This window comes from Myotis nattereri, assembly GCF_964212035.1.
Source record: "Myotis nattereri genome assembly, chromosome: 4".
In the NCBI taxonomy this organism is placed as follows: domain Eukaryota; kingdom Metazoa; phylum Chordata; class Mammalia; order Chiroptera; family Vespertilionidae; genus Myotis; species Myotis nattereri.
Window position 1 is genome coordinate 100,415,736 of NC_138079.1, and position 12,143 is coordinate 100,427,878.

Below are 12,143 nucleotides of genomic sequence, written 5' to 3' on the forward strand. Positions count from 1 at the left end.
GGTGGATGGGCTGCTGCCCAGTGAACACTACATACAGAGCAATATGAACACCATTTTCTTTTCTGGCAGTGAGGTAAAATCAGGTACTTTTGGAAGAGGAGGAGCCTCACTGCATCTCTGCTACACGAGATTACTCTGTCCTTGCCTTTGAAGCTTCCACATTCCCATGTTCTCAAGCACCATTAAAAAAAAAAAGTTTTATTTATTAATTGATTTTAAATAAAGAGGAAGGGAGAGAAACATCGATTTGTTGTCCACTTACTTATGCACTTATTGGTTGATTCTCTTTTTTTAAATATAGTTTTTGTTAATTTCAGAGAGGAAGGGAGAGGGGGAGAGAGAGAAACATCAATGATGAGAGAGAATCATTGATCGGCTGCCTCCTGCACGCCCCCTACTGGGGATGGAGCCCGCAAGCCAGGCATGTGCCCTTGACCGGAATGGAACCCAGAACCGTTCAGTCTGCAGGCAGACACTCTATCCATTGAGCCAAACCAGCTAGGGCTATTGGTTGATTCTTGTATGTGCCCTGACGATTTGGAATCCACAACCTTGGCATATTCGGACAATGCTCTAACCAGCTGAACTACCTGGCCAGCGCCTCAGCACCACTTTTTTGGTTGTTGCTAATCCTGATCCTATGATATTTTTTCCATTGATTTTTAGAGAGAGTGGAAGGATAGGAGGAAGGGGAAGAATGAGAGAGGGAGAAACATCCATATGTGAGAGACATATCAATTGGTTTCATGCACCCTGACCACTGGGGATTGAAGCTGCAACCCAGGTACATGCCCTTGGCCAGGAATCGAATCCATGACCCTTCAGTGGCAAGCTGATGCTCTAACCACTGAGAACACTAGTCAGGATGAGCACCACTTTTTATTGAGGCTTATCTCACCTGGGTCTTTACTTGTGACACACAATTTGCCCACTCTCTTGTGTCTTTTTCTGTGTTGACTTACAGAGTATGCAGGTATTCCTGTTACTCCTGACTGGTTCTGCTATATCTGTCGAGGGAGAAGAGGAGCAGGGAAGTTCTGAAAACTGATCATCCATGTCTTGAAGGAGTGAAAGCAAGAGAGGACTTTATAAGTGGCAGCTTTCTGAGTTCATAATACCTTTACCTCTAGACTAACACTTTAATAATAAGCCCTTATCCCTTTAGCTCATTATTCTTCAATTCAAATGCCTGTGCCTTCTAAGGCATTAAGCTAGTTTTGGGTTTTTTGTTTTGTTTGAATGTTTTTTTCCAATTCAGTAAGGTTTTTCCCTTTTCTCCTGTTGGTTATTTAAAACCAAACTCAGTATGAAAAAGAGAGGGAAATATACAGCATTGAATTTGGAGGATAAAATGAAGATTCTAAGTAGGATTGAAGCTGGATGATCTCTTAAAAGTGTAAAGGATGAATTTGGAATCAGTAAATCAACATTTTTATGACATTAAAAAGAATAAGAAATTTATTTTGGACTTTGTACTGAAGCAGGACATGCCATTAGTTGGGGCTGAGAAGAGAAAGAAGACAACAGGAACCAAATATGGTGATGTGGACAATGCTGTCTACATATGGTATCAATAGAAACACTCAGCTAGTGTCGCTGTTAGAGGTGTGGAGCTTCAGACTGCTGCAGAGATTCGCACAGTGTTTTGGGCAAACAGACTTTAAAACTAGTACTGGTTGGCTTTTTATTATTTATTGTTTGTTGAAAGTATTACATATGTCCCCCTTTCCTGCCCCCCTGTCCCCCTCCCCCAGTGACCCCTCCAGCCCGCCCCCTACCCACCCACTCCCCCACCCCCATTGGGAACCGAAAAATATGAGTGGAGCAAGTCCTAAGTTCAGTTTCAGAAACTGTTGAGCCATTTCAACAAAAATTGTCCATACTTATCAAAGAGGAGAAACTGTGTCTAGCTCAACTATACAGTGGGGGTGAGACTGACCTCTTTTGGAAATCAGTGCCAAAGAACAGTCAGACAAGTAGAAAAGATGTCTGCCTGCCTGGAAGGAAAATACACAGAGAACGGTTATCTGCTCTCTTATGTGCAAATGCAGATGGCACTCATAAGTTAAAATCTCATTACTGGAAAATCAAAGCTGCCCAAAAATGTGAAAGAGGACAAAAGTACATTACCTGTTATATATAAACCTAGTAAAAATGTTTGGTTCACCAGAGAATTGTATTCAGAATGGTTCTTTCAAAATTTTGTTCCTGAGGTCAAGCATTTTCAACTTAACTTTCTAAGATTCCATGAAGAGGATGTTAGAGCTTGTTACTTCTGGACAATTCCCCAGTTCACCTTTCTGCTGAATCACTAACTAGTGAGGATGGTCGAATAAAATGCATGTTCTTTCCCCACAACACTGCACCCTTGATTCAACCGATGAATCAAGGTATGATCTTAAGCTGCAAACAACCTTATAGGTGGAAGCAACTTGAAGAGAGTCTTGTAATTTTTTAAAGAAAGTGATGAGCCCTGACCAGTTTGGCTTAGTGGATAGAGCATCGGCCCTCGGACTGAAGGGTCCCAGGTTCGATTCCAGTCAAGGGCACATCCCCAGTAGGGGGTGTGGAGGAGGCAGCTGATCAATGTTTCTCTCTCATCTATGTTTCTAACTCTCTGTCCCTTTCCCTTCCTCTCTGTAGAAAAATCAATAAAAATATATATTTTTTAAAAATAGAAATAAAGTTGCCGAAACCGGTTTGGCTCAGTGGATAGAGCGTCGGCCTGCGGACTGAAGGGTCCCAGGTTCGATTCCGGTCGAGGGCATGTGCCTGGGTTGCGGGCACATCCCCAGTGGGAGATGTGCAGGAGGCGGCTGATCGATGTTTCTCTCTCATCGATGTTTCTAACTCTCTATCTCTCTCCCTTCCTCTCTGTAAAAAATCAATAAAATATATATTTTAAAAAAAAATAGAAATAAAGTTTTAATCAGAAGTGCCTGCAAGCTAGATTGAAGGCTAAAAGAAAATGTTTCTAATAAATGTACTTTTTAAAAAAATATTTAATCCTCACCCAAGGATATTTTTTCCATTTTTATAGATTTTTATAGAGTGGAGAGGGAAAGATAGAAATATTGGTCAGAGAAACACATCAGTTGTTTGCCTCCTGCACGAGCCCTGCCCAGGGAGGAGCCTGCAACCAAGGTTATGTGCCCTTGACCGGAATCAAACCCGGCTGGTGCTCTATCCACTGAGCTAAACTGGCTAGGGCTAATAAATGTACTTTCCGTTTAACTAATCTTGCTATTCTTGAGCTCCTAACACTTAACTTAGTTAGGAAGTCTCCTAATGCTAATAAATTTGCTAGTTAGTTTCCTATAACATACATCAAGACTTTTTACATGCTTTGTTTCAAATGCTTGTGAAACATTTCCAAAAATTACAAGTCTTAAAACAGTGATTTTGCCTATTTCAAATATATATCAGTTCATAATTCTATGATTATCAGTAGCAAATAACAATAGTAATGATTCAATAGCCATTTCAGAGTATGATGTTGACACCAGTAAATTCTTTCATTCTTACAATAAAAACTCTTAAAATTTCTAATGAGTTTTCTTGGGAAGAAACCCCCCAAACAAAATTTAATGCTTGTTTAACGTCTAGTCTCTGGCGCTAGTCTTTGTCCTCACTGCTGTCTCCCTGCATTTAGTCTGCCTCTGCCAGGCATTTTCACATTGATTAAATGTATTACTGATTCTCCACTTAGGAGCCTTTCCGCTGGTCTCCTGTGCTACATTTACTACATGGATGTGTAGCTATTGCTCAGGGTCAGGCCACATCTCCTTTGTACCCATTTGAACTTAGGGGGCAGGGGTGTTTATTGCATCATTCTCCTTTGGCATAAAAGCCAGTCGGAATCTGTTCTGGTTAGAGTCTGCAGTAAGGAAGGACCTCTAAGGGAAGACCTCATCAAGCCTGCCTGCAATATCAGACTGCTCCCTGAAGTTCTTCCAATGTGGTCTTACATTGATCTCAGCACCAGGGGGCTTAGAAGACAGTCCTGCAAATATTATCTGACCACAGATGGCACAAACAGGTGCATACTTTCTATGTGCTAGGCACTGTGCTGAATGTTTTTTACATGCAATAATTTGTGATATCTCATGAAAGAAGGCCAAGAACCACTATGCATCTGAAATTTGCTAGAAAGGGAGCTACACTGGGACTGAGTAAAGGCTCCTATTGGAAAGCCTTTCAGTGCCAAAAGCAAATACCTGGGAGTCCTTGTTGCTATAAGCCTCAGGCTGCAATGCTCCAAGTAGGAGCAACACCAGTTGGACACATCATAAGATTAGGAGGAGCGAGAGTGAAGGGGGAGGGGCACTTTCTATTCTTATAAGATTTAAATGCATACAGGTTGTGATCTTAACCAGAGAATGCTTATTAACATCAACTTGATACCACCCACCAATTTCATGGCATCAGCAACCACATCATCCCTGTCCCACTCCTACCACTGTGGATCCTACACTAATCTCTCAAATCCTTAATGCCCACCCCCGGCACACACACACACACCACCACTGCCCTCTTGTGGATAAGAGAAAGGCAGAGAAATAAATAAGATTTTTTTTTTTAAAAAAATATATCCCATCGAAGGGAGAGGGAGAGTTATAAACATCGATGAGAAAGATGGATCAGCTGCCTCCTGCACGCCCCCTAGGGATGCGCCCGCAACCAAGGTACATGCCCCTGACTGGAATTGAACCTGGGACCCTTCAGTCTGCAGGCCGAGGCTCTATCCACTGAGCCAAACTGGTTAGGGCAAAACAAAGATTTTTAAAAATTGGCTCAGAAAACCAAGGAAGAACTCAATTCTAAACTGAGGCAGGGCTGAGGCCAGACTAATAAAAATGGGCGGGGCACATAGGGTTCTTTTTCTCACTTAAAATTCTAATTTGATAGCTGGTTTCCAAGGGAATGTTTTGTTTCCCAGACAAGCAGCTAGTTAGATATTTTCCTGAGATGTTTTCAAGGCATCAGAATGTCCTTCTAGAATACCTCCTTGTTTTCTCTTTCCCACAGGCATACACTCCTAAAATTCCTATTCCTGATTACCCATTCTAAAATATGCTTTCTCCTAATAATTTTGCCCTTTCTCCACTAATGGGCAATAATTCAGTTATAGCAGGACCACCTTTTCCTGGGAATGATTTGTAAGACCAAAATATCCTGTCTCTGAAGAGCCTGATCTTCCTTCAGCTACTTTCCAAGAAATAAAACATTATAAACAAAAAAAATCAGATACTTTCACTGCTGTACACTACAGAAGAAAACTTCAGAGACCATTATGACATCATCACCCCAAACCCACTGGGTTTGACCCTTTGTCACCATGCCACACCCTACCTCAACCTGTCTGCTGCCACCTTTGTGGGACAACTTCTCGACCAACACAGCAAGACCACAAAGAGAAAGCAGGTCCTCCAAACAGATCAACACTGGAGGCCAGGACACTTTCAATGAAGAGTCACACACTTTCATGTTTCTTGAAGGTATTTATTACCATCCAAACATACTTCCAGCAGGGAAAGGCATGATCCCTAATTTCCCTAAATCTGTGTTTTCAAAGTCGTCTAGGGAACCCTTCTTACATAACCCTCTGAAGACTCCAGAGTTCTGTTTATCCTTCTCTGACAGAGGTGGGGGAAGCGTTGATCTCTGTACAGGTTACAGTAATTCAGATTCCAGTTCCCTCTGCCAATTCCTAGGCTGACCTGCAAAGTCCTTCTTACTATTTCCCTTAGGTCTCTGGGTCCTTTTTGTCTGAGGTGACAATGACATTCATGGCCTGCCAATGGGCCTTCCTGTGAGGCCACTGAGGTGTGCTGTGGCTTCCCTGTCAAGGCCTTTTGGAGAGCTACAACTAACAACCAGTCTTTCTTTGCCCTCAAGCTGGTTTCCCAGGAGATATAGCCCCTTTTCTTTGGTCTCAAGGGCCTCAGGAGTTCAAATACTTCTGCTGAATGTCCCAAGTAAGGAAGCAGTAACAAAAAGTCATATAGTTTCCCAAAGTTGCTGGGAAAGACAAGACTAATTAAGGCATCCAAATCACAATGTGGCCAAATATACTAAGGGGGTAGGCACCATGAGACAAGGTGAATAGACAAGGTGAATAGAGAAATCTGCCCTGAGCAGGTCACCTCAAAGACTTTTCGTCCTTACTAGTTCAGACAGAATTCCATTTTAGTTTGATGCTAGTCCTTTGCTGCCTCTGCTTCTCTACTGCAATGACTCGCCCCCCCCCCCCCGCCTCCCCCACACACACATACCCATCCTTGTTACTCTTTACAGTAATTACCTCAAAAACAGATGATTTCACCCAGCCCCTATGGCTCAGTGGTTGAGTGTTGACCTATGGACCAGAGGTTACAGTTAGGTTCCTGGTCAGTGCACATGCCGGGTTGTGGGCTCCATCCCCAGTGGGGGGAGAGGGGGACATGCAGGAGGCAGCCCATCAATGATTCTAATTATTGATGTTTCTCTCCTCTCCTCTCCTCTCTGAAATCAATAAAATAAATTTAAAAGTAAAACAACACAGATGATTTCGGTCAGCAGGGCAAGAAATACCAGCTCTCAACAGCAGTCCCCTCTGAATATGCCACCTTATCTGTGGTGAAATGAAACTCCATTGTTTCTATCTGGTGTGAGTTTTCTGATGACTCATAAGGCGTGAACTCCGAGAAAAGCTTTCTCCACATTCAGAACATTTATAGGGTCTCTCTCCTGTATGGGTTCTCAGATGACGAATCCGATTGGAGCTGTGAGAAAAACTGTCTCCACACTCATGACAGGTATAGGGTTTCTCTCCCGTGTGAATTCTCTGGTGCCTGATTAAGTTGGATCTATGAGAAAAGTTTTCCCCGCAAAGGGTACATTTATATGGTTTCTCTCCTGTGTGCGTTCTCTGATGTCTGGTGAGGTGCATGCCCTGCCGGAAGCTTTTCCCACAGGTCAAACATTCAAAGAGTTTCTTCTCTGTTTTGTGGGTTCCATGATTTGTAAGAAAGGAGCTGCTGTCACTCATTGCTTCCCCACACTCGGAGAAGGGGAAAAGCCTCTCTTTCTCATGAGTTCTTTCATGTATGACAAGGTGGGAACTTCGAGAGAAACTTTTTCCACACTCAGCACACTTATAGGGTCTCTCTCCTGTGTGAATTCTCTGGTGCCTAAGGAGATTGGAACTGTGAGCAAAAATCTCGCCACACTCAGGGCACTTGTAGGGCTTTTCACCGGTGTGTGTTCTCTGGTGTCTGTGGAGATTGGAGTTGCAAGAGAAGCTTTTTCCACATACATTACACTGATAGGGCTTCTCGCCTGTGTGGGTGCGTTGATGGCGAGTCAGGTGGGTATTCTGACTGAAGCTTTTTCCACATTCAAGGCACTTATGGGCCTCCTCTCCAAAATGTGCTCTGTGTAGTGATAAAAAATGTGGGCTCCCACCAAAGATTTCACCACATTCTACACCCATACACAGTCTTTCTGCTGCATGTATTCTCTGGTGCCTAATTAGATTTGAGTTACTAGAGAAATTTTTGCCACACAAGGGACATAAATGGAGCTTCTTTGGCTGCAGTTCCTTTGGCCGGCCTGCTTCTCTGCAACTTGTGGCTCCCACTATGGACTGCTCCATCTGATCCTCTGGGGGAAGCTCCCAATGCCCTTCTGCCCTGTCCCCAGGCCGTCCCTGCTCAGGACTCCAGGGCACCTCACCTCTGGCCTGGCCAGTCAGAAGCACCTGCAGATGGATGTTCTCAGGAGAAATAGACTGAGCACTTTCTTCCCGGCTCTCAAATTTCTCTTCTGGTAAAGTGAGAGAAATCAAACCCTACATTATTTTTACCCTAAAGAAAATCCCATAATGCCCACTACTGCCAGTAGGTCAGAAGTCCAGAAAGACTGGCTGTATCTGTTTTCTATCTTCCCCATACAGGGAAAACACTCTAGAGAGGTATCTGGATAAAAGGTGGGGCCATTGGTCAGGAACCAGAGCTCAGATCAGTCTTAATTCCCTTGTAGGGGCCCCCATATCCCTCTTCAACTGAACCTCTAGCTCTGCCCTTCAGAAATGGGTGGGATGGAGCAGGGCTCAGACTAAGATGGGAAACTGAACCCAGGAGTGAATGCTTCCTTACATTTTGAACTCTGGGTGCCTTGCCTGCCTCACTGGGATGAAAGTGGGCAGTGGGGACACAGGACCTTCCTGGTAGCAGTGATGGACTAGCCCCACACCCCAACCCTCAAAGGCCTCACTCCCAACAAGGGGAAACTAGATGGGCAGGCTCCTCAAGTTCCTTACCTGGAGCTGGGTTTCTGGGGCTCAGTCCCTCCTTGCAAATCTGGACACTGGGCTCCCATGGTTTTCTTCCTTGTTCCACCTGGATGCTCAGGGCCTCCTGATTGGGAACCTGAGATTCTGTTCACAATGAAAGATATCGATTTTTGTGTCACCACATTCCCCCACCAAGCAGAGGAAGCACAGACAGTCATGTTCCCTGTCCTCTGTGAGTAGATACAGAGGGTAAAATAAGTCTGAAATATACATTAACCTGCTAAACTATTCCCAGTGGTTACCTCTAAAGAAAGAAATTGGGGGAAGACTATAGCTTTTTTCTTTTTACACTTTTGTAGTACTTGGGATTTTTCTGCAATGAGAATGTACCACTTTTGTAATTAAAACAATCAAACCAAAATGGTCAGAGTGGTCAGTTCCTTAAGTAATCAGTTTAATATTGTAAAAGAGCCTTGACTCTTACGTATAGAGAATAGAATTTAGTCTGGGCAACTCCAGAAGAGGAAACTATAATATGATGGACAATCAGAAAAGGACCTGGAGGCTCTAAAACGACCCTGAGGTCGAAATCAAAACGTGCCATTCCTATGCTATGCTAAAAACAAAAACCTCACTCTAACTCCAGCGAACTTGGACTTTAAACAGTTTAATTCTAAGAACTTGTGATCTGAACATCTCTTCCTATTTAGCACTCACTGAAAGAGCTGTGCTCAACTTAGGCACCAAACCACAGCAGAGTAATAGGGAAGCTAGAGAAGGTCCTAATGAAGGGAAACAAACCCAGCAGTGACCCCTTTGCAGAATTAGTGCAAGTGAACTGACAGCTGTGCTTCTCTTTATGAAAACGTAACTTATGAAAACAAAGTCCAGTGTGACTCTTCTATGGTGTGTGTCAATGTAGCCATAATTGTAACGGACACATTGCTGTCTTAGGTTGTTTTTAAAGACTTCCCTCAACTTTTATTATGAGAATTTTCATACATACTTGAAAGTTGAAGGAATTAAACAATACCTCTACACTCTTCACCTAAATCCTGAGTTTCTGTACACTCTCCATCTAAAAAACTGTTGGGTTTTTTTGGTCATATTTCATAGGCATCATTTAAAATCTTGCATAATAGGTCAACACACAGGTGCACCTTAAATTTACACTTGATTCATTTAGCTCCAGTTTTGAATATGTATCATTTCCAAATTTCCATAAGGTCCTCCCTACTTCCTGAATTTTTAAGGGCTGGGAGAGCTGCTAAGCTGGAATGCTGGTGCCACTGCCCCTGAAATTTGTGTCTTTGGGGAAGGGCCTAGAAATACTAATGAAGTATAGAAAACACAAGTGAGATCAGAAGAGTAAGCATTTCAAATTTGCAAGTCATCAAGAACTTTATAGTTCCACAGCATCCTAGGACATTGAGAATGTGTCGTGCTTGGAAGGGGGTCAGTCACTGGATTTGATTTTGTTCTATTTGTTCTGCCTTGGGAAGACCATTATAGCTCTGACTCCTTGCCTTCAGCTCTGGCAGCTGGGGCCTTTAAGTGTGCCAAATGTGCCATGTCCGTTCAACCAATCAAAGAGTAATATGCTAGTGATATGCTAAGGCCACTCAACTGCTTGCTATGATGTACTGACCACTAGGGGGCAGATGCTCCAACTGGTAGGCTAGCTCGCTGCTGGGGTCCAGCTGATCCCAACTGGGATAGAGCGAGACTGGACGGACTCGCCCTGGAGCCCTCCCGCAGTCCCTCCCCTGCTGGTCAACCTCCCGTGTCCCTTCCCCGATCGTGCATTGGTGGGGTCCCTTGGCCTGGCCTGCGCCCTCTTGGAATCCAGGACCCCTCAGGGGATGTCAGAGAGCCAGTTTTGGCCTGATCCCGCGGGCCAGGCCGAGGGAACCCACTGGTGCATGAATTCGTGCACCGGGCCTCTAGTTTTAGAATAAGGGAGGCCTTTTGAAAAAATTAGGAACTTATGTCTGGGAGGTGAGTGGCTAAGACATATGAACCTAGTCAGAAATGACTCAGTCTTCATCCCTAGAAAAGAAGTCCTTACCCAGTGAGTCCACATTCTCATAACTCTCCTGCACCGTGTCCCTGGAGAGGGCCCTCTTACTAGGATCCTGATGCCCCCACTCCTCCTGGGAGATGTACATAGCCACGTCCTCTAAGCTCTCAGGCAACTGAAACAGCACAAGATCTCCTTTAGCCCCTGAGGCACCAAGAACAATTCAAGCAAAGTCAAGGGTTAAAGGGGCAAAACCCAGGAGTGCCCAGAACACATTTCATGGGGAGTGAGGTGAGGCCTAGGAGTGAGGTGAGATGGAGGCATATAAAGAAAGCCGGGGAGACACATTGGTGAGGAAGTAAGGATCCTCTCCAAGTGACCAAAGGACCCCACCACCACAAGAGCAACACAGTGTGTATGGGGATGTGTGTGTGTGTGCTGAGGGAAGACATTGGGAACTTCCACATCACCTGGGGCCCAGTCATCTTGTCTTCCATGTTTCCTTCGGGAGGAAAGAGAGAAAGCCAGGGAGCAGATAATGCTGAAGGTGACAGAAATCATGATGAGAATGGCATTCCTAATTCTTGGCAACCCAAGGATTATAACACAGTATCCATTCCCCATCACCCAGTCTGCTCTGAGGACTGAACACTGAACAAAAGAAGGCAAGACAAGCACAATTAAGCTACATCCAAAATGACATCCTAAATGCAGGGGTGGGAATAAGGAATATCACTAGTCTGTCTGCAGCATTCAAGCCCTCAATCATTCATCTAGCTCTAAAAGTCTCTGTTCTGCATACAAAAGAGCAAAGAAATCTCCTTCCTCCTCCCACTTCCAGAAGAACCCAACCACCACTTTTAGATCTTTCACTCCATTCTGGGAACCCTGAGCCAGAAATTCCCTCTCCCTGGCATAGGTGCTTCATCCTGCTGTCAAAGGCAAACCCGAAGCCCCTCCTCCCTCCCACCTACCCAGATAACTGTTCCTCACCCCTCTCCTTTACAGCCTGGGGGTCCCTTTTAGGGCTGGGGCCTAGCAGCTCCTGCAGCCTGGGACCAGGGCTTCGCTCAGTCTCCATTGGCTCCAGCTTGAAGCTCGGTGACTTTCGTGCTGTTTCCAGAGACAAAGGCTCCTCCAAAAGCACTTCTGTTCCCCGCCCATGGTTTGTGACCTGAGAACCAACCCACATTACTCATCATCACAACAGGGCCCCACAGGAAGGGAAATTAGTACAGAATTCTGAGGGCAAACCTTCAACAGGGAACCACTGGTACATACCTTTGGACCCAGCTAGAGAGAAGGATGGGTTTCCACTACAGGGTTTTCTGATCCCAAGTGCATGAGAGAAAATGGGGATGGAGGGTTGGGGTGGGGAGAAGAGTCCACTCCCTGAGCACACCTGCCCACATAGCTCCTCTGGACACACCTTACTCCCTCTAGATTCCCCCTACCTTTTCTAGATGCTCCCTTTCCTCACTACTGGATAAGTTAAACTTGGGTGGCTCTGGGGGCACACGTGCCCTCAGAGTCTCAGTGACAAACTGGTTTTCTAAGTCCACAATTAACTCCCACCCAGCTCTGTATGAGACCAGACTGCAGACCCTAATATAACAAGAGCTAACAGCTATTAAGCACTAACTACGAGCCAGTAGTGTGATCAAAACTACATGGCCCTGACCAGATGCCTCAGTTGGTTGGAGCAGCGGTCGCCAATCGGTGGTCCGTTGAGGTCCGAAAGGTTGACGACTGCTGGGTTGGAGTGTCATCCCAATATGCCAAGGTTTCTGGTTCCATCCCCAGTCAGGGGACATACAAGAATCAACCAGTGAAGGCATAAGTAAGTGG

At 44.8% G+C, this 12,143-nt stretch overlaps 1 protein-coding gene across 5 annotated transcripts in view; it reads right to left on the reverse strand.

The window, feature by feature from the left end:
• The window catches only part of ZNF263 (zinc finger protein 263), a 57,168-nt gene that overhangs the window by 43,719 nt on the left and 1,306 nt on the right, over positions 1-12,143 (reverse strand). The window contains exons 1-3 of one of the 5 annotated variants that reach the window (XM_081089270.1): positions 10,344-10,503; positions 8,303-8,419; positions 5,485-7,806 (exon numbers count right to left, since the gene is read on the reverse strand). The exons of 2 other annotated variants lie outside the window; for them this stretch is intronic. In XM_081089270.1, coding sequence (XP_080945396.1) covers positions 6,641-7,806; positions 8,303-8,419; positions 10,344-10,443 — 1,383 coding nt within the window. In that variant the 5' untranslated portion in view covers positions 10,444-10,503 and the 3' untranslated portion in view covers positions 5,485-6,640. Of the gene's footprint in view, positions 1-5,484; positions 7,807-8,302; positions 8,420-10,343; positions 10,504-12,143 lie in introns of those variants that run through there. 2 more of the 5 variants (XR_013995895.1, XR_013995894.1) reach the window with 2 other exon arrangements.